Genomic DNA, 10,970 nt, shown 5'->3' with positions numbered 1-10,970 from the left:
GGACCTCCCTTCTTCAGTAGCTCTGCCGGGATGCTGTCAGTAGTAACCTCCTTCTTCAGTAGCTCTGCTGGATGCTGTCAGCAGGAACGCTCACCTTCTTCAGTTAGCCTTCTTCCGGGATGCTGTCAGCAGTAACCTCCCTTCTTCAGTAGCTCTGCTGGGATGCTGTCAGCAGGAATCTTCCTTCAGTAGCTCGTGCCGGGATGCTGTCAGCACAGTAACCTCCTTCTTCCAGTAGCTCTGCGGGATGCTGTCAGCAGTAACCTCCCTTCCTTCAGTACTATGCCGGGATGCTGTCAGCTAGTACACTCCCTTCTTCAGTAGCTCTGCCGGGACGCTGTCAGCAGTAACCTCCCTTCTTCAGTAGCTCTGCCGGGACGCTGCCAGCTGTAACTTCCTTCTTCAGTAGCTCTGCCGGGAATGCTGTTCAAGGAGTAAACCTCCCTCCTTCAGTAGCTCTGCCGGGATGCTGTCAGCAGTAACCTCCCTCCTTCAGTAGCTCTGCCGGGATGCTGTCAGCAGTACCTCCCTCCTTCAGTAGCTCTGCCGGGATGCTGTCAGCAGTAAACCTCCCTTCTTCAGTAGCTCTGCGCGGGATGCTGGCAGCAGTAAACTCCTCTCAGTAGCTCTGCCGGGATGCTGTCAGCAGTAACCTCCCTTCAGTAGCTCTGCTGGGATGCTGTCAGCAGGAACCTCCCTTCAGTAGCTCTGCCGAGAGGCTGTCAGCAGTAACCTCCTCCTTCAGTAGCTCTGCGGGATGCTGTCAGGCAGTAACCTCCCTTCAGTAGCTCTGCTGGGATGCTGTCAGCAGTAACCTCCCTTCAGTAGCTCTCCGGGATGCTGTCAGCAGGAACCTCCCTCAGTAGCTCTGCCGGGATGCTGTCAGCAGTAACCTCCCTTCAGTAGCTCTGCCGGATGCTGTCAGCAGGAACCTCCCTTCTTCAGTAGCTCTGCCGGGATGCTGTCAGCAGAACCTCCCTTCTTCAGTAGCTCTGCCGGGATGCTGTCAGCAGTTACTCCCTTCTTCAGTAGCTCTGCCGGGATGCTGTCAGCAGGAACCTCCCTTCAGTAGCTCTGCCGGGGATGCTGTCAGCAGGAACCTCCCTTCTTCAGTAGCTCTCGCCGGATGCTGTCAGTAGTAACCTCCCTTCAGTAGCTCTGCTGGGATGCTGTCAGCAGGAACCTCCCTCTTCAGTAGCTCTGCCGGGATGCTGGGCAGCAGTAAACTCCCTTCAGTAGCTCTGCCGGGATGCTGTCAGCAGTAACCTCCCTTCAGTAGCTCTGCTGGGATGCTTCAGCAGGAACCTCCCTTCAGTAGCTCTGCCGAGATGCTGTCAGCAGGAACCTCCCTTCTTCAGTAGCTCTGCCGGGATGCTGTCAGCAGTAACCTCCCTTCTTCAGTAGCTCTCTGCCGGGATGCTGTCAGCGCCAACGAGCCGTGTTGTTATTTGATCTGGTTTTGGTGGGTCAGCCCACCTCCTCAGGATCTGGTTTTGGTGGGTCAGCCCACCTCATCAGGATCTGGTTTTGGTGGGTCAGCCCACCTCATCAGGATCTGGTTTGGTGGGTCATCCCACCTCATCAGGATCTGGTTTTGGTGGGTCAGCCCACCTCATCAGGATCTTGGTTTTGGTGGGTCAAGAGAGTCAGACACAGCTGTTTTGAGGGAGTGATGGAGTGATTTCTAGAGCCATAGATAGCTTTAGCTCAGTTTGTAGAAATGGTAGAAATTGTCTGCATACATTTTGATTTCCTGTGCCTTATTCGTCCACCATTCGTTCAGCAGAGCATGCAAGGTTGTTTGCACTTTCTTGCGTGATGCACACCATTGCTGGCGGAGGGTATCAGATGTGGGTCTGTTGAGTGGCCCTGTCTGCTTTGTGCATATTGTCCAGTAAGGTTGTGATTGTGTCCGAGTTCTCATCGAACCAATCCTGCTGTTTCCTACCTCCTGTAGCCAATGAAGTGGGCCGCTGCCTGATAGAGCACTGAGCTAATAGATGCCCACTTCTGGGTCCATGGGATCCTCTGAGCTGATAGATGCCTACTTCTGGGTCCATGGGATCCTCTGAGCTGATAGATGCCCACTTCTGGTCCATGGGATCCTCTGAGCTGATAGATGCCCACTTCTGGGTCCATGGGATCCTCTGAGCTGATAGATTCCCACTTCTGGGTCCATGGGATCCTCTGAGCTGATAGATGCCTACTTCTGGGTCCATGGGATCCTCTGAGCTGATAGATGCCTACTTCTGGGTCCATGGGATCCTCTGAGCTGATAGATTCCCACTTCTGGTCCATGGGATCCTCTGAGCTGATAGATTCCTACTTCTGGGTCCATGGATCCTCTGAGCTGATAGATTCCACTTCTGGGTCCATGGATCCTCTGAGCTGAAGATGCCCACTTCTGGGTCCATGGGATCCTCTGAGCTGATAGATGCCACTTCTGGGTCCATGGGATCCTATGAGCTGATAGATGCCCACTTCTGGGTCCATGGGATCCTCTGAGCTGATAGATGCCCACTTCTGGTCCATGGGATCCTCTGAGCTGATAGATGCCCACTTCTGGGTCCATGGGATCCTCTGAGCTGATAGATGCCCACTTCTGGGTCCATGGATCCTCTGCCTGATAGATGCCCACTTCTGGGTCCATGGGATCCTCTGCCTGATAGATGCCCACTTCTGGGTCCATGGGATCCTCTGAGCTGATAGATGCCCACTTCTGGGTCCATGGGATCCTCTGAGCTGATAGATGCCCACTTCTGGTCCATGGGGGCTACGGAACTCATCCCTTACTGCAGCTTTCTCAAAGCCGGGTACAGTGCAGACACTCTTTACTGGACTTCTACAGGCGTTGGGGGGGGGGCGGGCGTATTCTCACCTGGAGTGTAGCCAGTATCATACGGTAATCTGTCCAACATTCCTCATGTCACGTGTCAGCAGGACGTGATTAGTGTGAGAACGTGTCACTATGACGTAGTTGATCAGTGGTCGGTGTTTGGAGCGTGGGTTACATCGTGATGTTTTATATTTGTTGTTCTGTCGGTACAAGATGTTAGTGACGATGAGATCATACTCGGCACATAGTTAGCAGTCTCACGCCGTTCTCATTGAGCTGGCCAACACCATGCCTACCCAGAACTCTGCTCCATATCCTGTTGTTCTGTCCCAACCTAGCGTTGAAGTCACCCAGCAGAAAGATCTTGTCATCCCTGGGTTGCGGTGAAGGGCCTCATCTAGTGACTGGTAGAAGCAGTCCTTCGCCTCATTTTCAGATGGTAATGTTGGTTGTTAGGCACTGAGAAGAGTAGCATAACGCATCTTGGCTAAGGGGGATACAGAGAGACTGAGTCTTTCACTTATACCGACAGGTGTTTCAGTGAGGCTGGGTAAAAGGCTATTCTTAATTGCCAGTCCCACACTGCTGATGTTGTCCCCCCCCCCCCCCCCGGAGGGTAACCTTTCCAAAAGAAGAGGTAACCTTCTCCCTCCTCATCCAGGGAACCTGGTCTCACTCACTCACTCAGCAATGTCAATATTGTAGCGCCTTTGTTCTGCACCAATTAAAGCTGTTCTCCGATGGGGTCTATCGTTTATTATCGTCAGTGTCCAGAAGAGTTCTGATGCTCCATGTCGCCAGTTTTAGGGGAATTATTTTCTTTCGCATTTTCTTCAATCGCTGAGTGGAACTCTCGATAGGTGTGCGGTAGCCTATCCAGGAAGGAGTGTGAGTGCAATTTTTAGGCCTTTCCCCAGCTGGGGTGAGCAGTCTGGCTCCTAAATAGGGCTGCTCAGTCACACAGGGGTCTGCCGAGAACAGTTGCCAAGTCCCAACTGCTGGCGACCCATAATAGCCCTGTGCCGCTGGCGTGCAGGGGTCTGATTTTTAAGGACTCCCAGTGCATTTACTCCTGCCCCCGTCACCAGACACCCCCAACGCCGCCAGGCTTTAGTCCGGTTTCCGGTTGATGGCTTCACCGAGGTCAGAAGTGGATACCGGCGCCAAGGAAGTTATTTACAGTGCCGCTGAGGGTGCGCAATCCCCAACAGCACTACTTCACTGTGGGATGGTTGAAATTCCAGTGGCAAGGGGGGAAACCCAGGACGACCAGTATCTTCCACAGCGGCAGGAGGCTCCCGGATCCCCAGTCTGTTGGCATCCGCCCACCGCGCACCGCCAGCACGCTGCTTTCCTCTCAGGGTGTGCTCCCCTAACTTTTAGTCGTACCAGACTAACCCACAAGGCAGCAGGGCAGTGGTGGATGGCTGCCAGGGCGTGTCCACACAGAGGTGGGCCTGTACGGATGCATCTCTGGGAACCACTGCAGCTCTGAGATCCCCCTGCCGGGTTAGTCTGGAGTTTCAAGACAACCCGTCAATGTGTGCCGCTGCGAGGAGGCCCCACAGGAGTCTTGGTCATGGAGAGGCTTTGTACCGGCAAGCGGAGCCTTGTGCATGAAGCTGCTTCCCAATTCAACACAAGGGCTAGCCGGCGGCAGCAAAGCTGTAAGCGAGAGTGTGCAAGCACGTGGTAAGCGGGCGTTGCAACTTACCTCTACCTAGGCACTACTGCAGTAGACAAGGTCACATGCACCCTGCGGTTGCCTGGCAACACACACACACACACACACACACACACACACACACACACACACTGGACACGGTACAACACACACACACACTACTCCACCTTCTTCTAGGGCCACTGGACCTGGTACAACTCTCCTAAAGAAACACACTGTTTTCTGTGTGTACAGTACTGGAGTTGACATCAGTGGATGTTTTCTGTGTGTACAGTATTGGAGTGGACATCACGGGATGTTTTCTGTGTGTACAGTATTGGAGTGGACATCAGTTTTCTGTGTGTACAGTATTGGAGTTGACATCAGTGGATGTTTTCTGTGTGTACAGTATTGGAGTGGACATCAGTGGATGTTTTCTGTGTGTACAGTATTGGAGTTGACATCAGTGGATGTTTTCTGTGCTGTATGTATAATATAATGAATGAAGAGATACATTTTCTCATTCTCTTAAGTATTCTCTGTTGTCACCTGGCTAGCCTGGTTCCAGATCTGTTTGATGCCGTCTTTCCAACTCCTATGGTCCAGTGTGTAGGAATTCGGCAAAACCAGCACAAACTGATCTGGGACCTGTCTTACCTGGTAGAGCCATACAGAGAGAGCTGTTGTGTGTAATGTTGATCGTTTTGACTTTCCGTGTATTCTAATAGGTCTGGAGAGAACAGGACAACCATGCATAAATGTTACACCTTCCTCATCTTCATGGTCTTACTGCTGCCCTCTCTAGGACTCAGCAGGTACTACATGTCTTTTTATTCATAACATATTTATTTTTTGTTATTTCAATTTTTATTTAACTAGGTAAGCTAGTTGAGAACAAGTTCTCATTTACAACTGCGACCTGGTCAAGTATAAAGCACAGCAGTTGTGTGTCGAACTGCTGTGCTTTTCGAACTGCTGTGCTTTATCTTGGCCAGGTCGCAGTTGTAAATGAGAAGTTGTGTGTGTATATATATATATATATATATATATATATATATATATATATATATATATATATATATATAAGCATACATTTGACATAAATGTTGGTCCCGGGAATTGAACCCACTATCCTGGCGTTGCTACAGAGGACAACTTACTACTCAGCCAGTTAACTCTTCTATCTACTGTATGTGTGTTCACTACATAGCTAGTAGTCAACGTTTTGTGACAGTTTCCCGAACACAGATCCTGGCCTAGACCTGAACCAAAATGTTCTTTCAATGGAATCCTATAAGAAGCCTTGTATATGAGCCAGAAATGGCCCATAGGGCAGGAGCCTATCTCCTGTTACTGTAGTGAGACAGCTTGATGTACAGGACACCCCCTGGACAGGACACTAGTCTATCTCCTGTTTCTGTAGAGAGACAGCTTGATGTACCAGGACACCCCCTGGACAGGACACTAGTCTATCTCCTGTTTCTGTAGAGAGACAGCTTAATGTACAGTACACCCCCTGGACAGGACACTAGTCTATCTCCTGTTTCTGTAGAGAGACAGCTTGATGTACAGGACACCCCTGGACAGGACACTAGTCTATCTCCTGTTTCTGTAGAGAGCACAGCTTGATGTACAGGACACCCCCTGGACAGGACACTAGTCTATCTCCTGTTACTGTAGTGAGACAGCTTAATGTACAGGACACCCCCTGGACAGGACACTAGTCTATCTCCAGTTTCTGTAGTGAGACAGCTTAATGTACAGGACACCCCCTGGACAGGACACTAGTCTATCTCCTGTTTCTGTAGTGAGACAGCTTAATGTACAGGACACCCCCTGGACAGGACACTAGTCTACCACAGGTCCTTACCCACAATCCACCTCCTTAATGCTGAGTGCCAAGCAGATTCGCATCATGTTCCATTTTTTATGTGTTTGGAATCTGTCCCTTGATGGTCCCATGGACTCTAATACGATCATCATACTCCACCTCCTCCTCTATCGCTCTGACAACTCAACTGTTTCCTTCTTCCTTCCAGTCTGGACGTTTTCTTCAGATGGCTGTTTGACAAGCGCTTCCTGGCCGACGCTGCTGTGAGGTTTGAGTAAGTAGCAGTTCCTAGGTTCCTCTCTAGGTTTCTTCCTAGGTTCCTGCCATCTAGGGAGCTTTGAGCCTTTACCTTGTGCACTGTGGTTTCTGCTGGCCACGTTTGTCGGGCCACGTTCTGGCTCGGAATCTAAAGCTGTCAGTCTTAGTGGTGGTCATGTGACTGGAACAGAACATATCCAATCCAGTGTAGTATGGTTCTGGTTCTGGTTGGCACGATAGTGTGAAAAAGGTATGTTATTGTTGTGATGTAATTTCCTGTCCCCCCCCAGGTGTGTGTTCCTGCCTGACAACGGGGCGTTCTTTGTGAACTATGTCATCGCGTCGGCGTTCATCGGTAACGCCATGGATCTGCTGAGGATCCCTGGTCTGCTCATGTATATGACCCGGTTGTGTCTGGCTCGCTCTGCTGCCGAGAGACGCAACGTCAAGAGGGTGAGTAGAGGAGCGCCACCTGGTGGCCAGGAAGACCTCCGTCACCAAATAAACTACATCTCATAATAAACTACATCGCATCTAGGATGCACATAGATATATCAAAGTGACAAGATAGTCGACTGACCGCTCCAACGATGAGAATAAATGTACAGATTTGGGGGAGGAGTCGAGCCTCTCGCTTCACTTCTTCCTCTCTGGTTAAATGCTACTGGGTCGGGGTCAAATTTATTACAAAACAATCAATTCAGGAAGTAAACTGAAATTCCAATAAGGAGAGCAATGAGGAAGTTGGAATTTCAATTTACTTCCTAAATTGAAATGGAATGAACCCCAACCATGACAAGCTATGCTTTTGTTGAACTGAGGCTTCTCTAAGGACATATGATAATATCCTCCTGTTAATTTACATTTACATTTACATTTAAGTCATTTAGCAGACGCTCTTATCCAGAGCGACTTACAAATTGGTGCATTCACCTTATGATATCCAGTGGAACAACCACTTTACAATAGTGCATCTAACTCTTTTAAGGGGGAGGGGGGGGTTAGAAGGATTACTTTATCCTTCTATGTGTTAATGTGTGTCTCTCTGCATCATGAAGTTTTCCAATTCTATAATTATATCTCTATGTTCTGGCAGCACTAAGCGAATGAGTTGCCGTTCTAATATTTTATTTCTATACTTTACAGCACCAAACATATGAGTTCTGTAACTATTTCTGTGCTCTGCAACACCAGGCGTATGAGTTCCAGTTCTATAACTCTATTTCTATGCTCTGCAGCACCAGGCGTATGAGTTCCAGTTCTATAACTCTATTTCTATGCTCTGCAGCACCAGGCGTATGAGTTCCAGTTCTTAACTCTATTTCTATGTCTGTCAGCACCAGGCGTATGAGTTCAGTTCGGGGCGGCTTACGCCTGGATGATGTGTGTCTTCACTGTGGTCATGACATACAGCATCACCTGTCCAATCATCGTCCCCTTCGGTGAGCTGAGCTCCACTGTTACTAACTGGTTTAGTGAGGTGATGTATTGTCCTGGCTTATCGTCCCCTTCGGTGAGCGTGGTCAGCCAGCATCATCCCCTAACCAGCCGCTAGTCTACTCGGTTGCTTCTCTCCGTCCGTTCTTTCTGCGCATTCTCCATCAGTTTTCAAATGTTATTTAGTGGTGTTGAGGAGCTGGGGGGTAGACAGTGTTGAGGAGCTGGGGGTAGACAGTGTTGAGGAGCTGGGGGGTAGACAGTGTTGGGAGTGGGGGTAGACAGTGTTGAGGAGCTGGGGGGTAGACAGTGTTGAGGAGCTGGGGAGTAGACAGTGTTGAGGAGCTGGGGGGTAGACAGTGTTGAGGAGCTGGGGAGTAGACAGTGTTGAGGAGCTGGGGGTAGACAGTGTTGAGGAGCTGGGGGGTAGACAGTGTTGAGGAGCTGGGGGGTAGACAGTGTGGGGAGCTGGGGGTAGACAGTGTTGGGCTGGGGGGTAGACAGTGTTGGAGGAGCTGGGGAGTAGACAGTGTTGAGGAGCTGGGGGTGACAGTGTTGAGGAGCTGGGGGTAGACAGTGTTGAGGAAGCTGGGGGGTAGACAGTGTTGAGGAGCTGGGGGGTAGACAGTTGTTTGAGGAGCTGGGGGGTAGACAGTGTTTGAGGAGCTGGGGGTAGACAGTGTGAGGAGCTGGGGGGTAGACAGTGGTTGAGGAAGCTGGGGAGTAGACAGTGTTGAGGAGCTGGGGGTAGACAGTGTTTGGAGGAGCTGGGGGTAGACAGTGTTGGGAGCGTAGACAGTGTTGAGGAGCTGGGGGTAGACAGTGTTGAGGACTGGGGGGTAGACAGTGTTGAGGAGCTGGGGGGTAGACCGTGTTGAGGAGCTGGGGGGTAGACAGTGTTGAGGAGCTGGGGGGTAGACAGTGTTGAGGAGCTGGGGTAGACAGTGTTGAGGGAGTGGGTAGAAGTTGGGAGCTGGGGGGTAGACAGTGATGGGAAGCTGGGGGTAAGACAGTGTTGGGGAGCTGGGGGGTAGACAGTGTTGGGGAGCTGGGGGTAGACAGTGATGGGGAGCTGGGGGAACAGTAATGAGGAGCTGGGGGGTAGACAGTGTTGGGGAGGCTGGGGGGTGACAGTGTTGAGGAGCTGGGGGGTAGACAGTGTTGAGGAGCTGGGGGTAGACAGTGTGGGGAGCTGGGGGGTAGACAGTGTTGAGGAGCTGGGGAGTAGACAGTGTTGAGGAGCTGGGGGGTAGACAGTGATGGGGGTTTCTGCTGTTACATGTGTTTAGTTATTGAACCACTAGACTACTTGCCGTCCCTACACTCTAACCACTAGGCTACCTGCCGTCCTACACTCTAACACTAGGCTACCGCCGCCCCTACACTCTAACCACTAGGCTACTGCCGTCCCTACACTCTAACCACGAGGCTACCTGCCTCCCTACAATCTAACCACTAGGCTCCTGCCTCCCCACAATCTAACCACAGGCTACCTGCCGTCCCTACACTCTAACCACTAGGCTACCTGCCTCCCCTACAATCTAACCACTAGGCTACCTGCCGTCCTACACTCTAACCACTAGGCAACTGCCGTCCTACACTCACTAACCCCCATCTAGGCTACCTGCGCGTCCCTACACTCTAACCACTAGCGCTATGCCGTCTATCAACAATACCTAACATAGCTGCTACCTGCCGTCCCTACACTCTAACACTAGGCTACCTGCCGTCCCCTACACTCTAACCACTAGGTTACCTGCCGTCTCTACACTCTAACCACTAGGCTACCTGCCGCCCCTACACTCTAACCACTAGGCTACCTACCGTCCCTTACACTCTAACCACTAGGCTACCTGCCGTCCCTACGCTCTAACCACTAGGCTACCTGCCGTCCCTACGCTCTAACCACTAGGTTACCTTGCCGTCCCTACACTCTAACCACTAGGCTACCCTGCCGTCCCTACACTCTAACCACTAGGCTACCTGCCGTCCCTACACTCTAACCACTAGGTTACCTGCCGTCTCTACACTCTAACCACTAGGCTACCTGCCGTCCCTACACTCTAACCACTAGGCTACCTGCCGTCCCTACACTCTAACCCTAGGCTACCTGCCGTCCCTACACTCTAACCACTAGGTTACCTGCCGTTCTCTACACTCTAACCACTAGCCTACCTGCCGTCCCTACACTCTAACCACTAGGCTACCTGCCGCCTCTACACTCTAACCACTAGGCATACCTTGCCGTCCTACACTCTAACCACTAGGCTTACCTGCCGTCCCTACACTCTAAGCATAGGCTACCTGCCGCCCTCTACACTCTAACCACTAGGCTACCTGCCGCCTCTACACCTCTACCACTAGGCTACCTGCCGTCCCTACACTCTAACCACTAGCTACCTGCGCCTACACTCTAACCACTAGGCTACCTGCCGTCCCTACACTCTAACCACTAGGCTACCTGCCGCCTCTACACTCTAACCAACTAGGCTACCTGCCGCCCTACACTCTAACCACTAGGCTACCTGCCGTCCCTACACTCTAACCACTAGGCTACCTGCCGTCCCTACACTCTAACCACTAGGCTACCTGCCGTCCCTACACTCTAACCACTAGGCTACCTGCCCGTCCTACACTCTAACCACTAGGCTACCTGCCGTCCCTACACTCTAACCACTAGGCTACCTGCCGTCCCTACGCTCTAACCACTAGGCACCTGCCGTCCCTACACTCTAACCACTAGCGCTACCTGCCGTCCCTACCGCTCTAACCACTAGGCCACCTGCCGTCTACGCTCTAACCACTAGGCCACCTGCCGTCCCTACGCTCTAACCACTAGCTTACCTGCCGTCCTACGCTCTAACCACTAGGCTACCTGCCGCCCCTACGCTCTAACCAACTAGGCTACCTGCCGTCCCTACACTCTAACCCTAGGTTACCTGCCG

The 10,970-nt window shown here is 51.6% G+C and overlaps 1 protein-coding gene across 1 annotated transcript in view; it reads left to right on the top strand.

Moving 5' to 3' along the window:
- Window positions 1–10,970, top strand: part of LOC112073032 (CSC1-like protein 2) — a gene marked incomplete at its 3' end in the record, with an annotated part of 91,901 nt that overhangs the window by 80,385 nt on the left and 546 nt on the right. The window contains 3 exon segments of the mRNA XM_070440022.1: window positions 5,228–5,314; window positions 6,539–6,604; window positions 6,879–7,041. Of these exon segments, the coding sequence (XP_070296123.1) occupies window positions 5,228–5,314; window positions 6,539–6,604; window positions 6,879–7,041 (316 nt within the window).

The sequence above is a fragment of the Salvelinus sp. IW2-2015 genome, unplaced genomic scaffold, assembly GCF_002910315.2.
Source record: "Salvelinus sp. IW2-2015 unplaced genomic scaffold, ASM291031v2 Un_scaffold2128, whole genome shotgun sequence".
Taxonomy (NCBI): Eukaryota; Metazoa; Chordata; class Actinopteri; order Salmoniformes; family Salmonidae; genus Salvelinus; species Salvelinus sp. IW2-2015.
The sequence above is the reverse complement of the archived record's forward strand: the minus strand, read 5'-3'. Positions and strand labels throughout refer to the sequence as shown.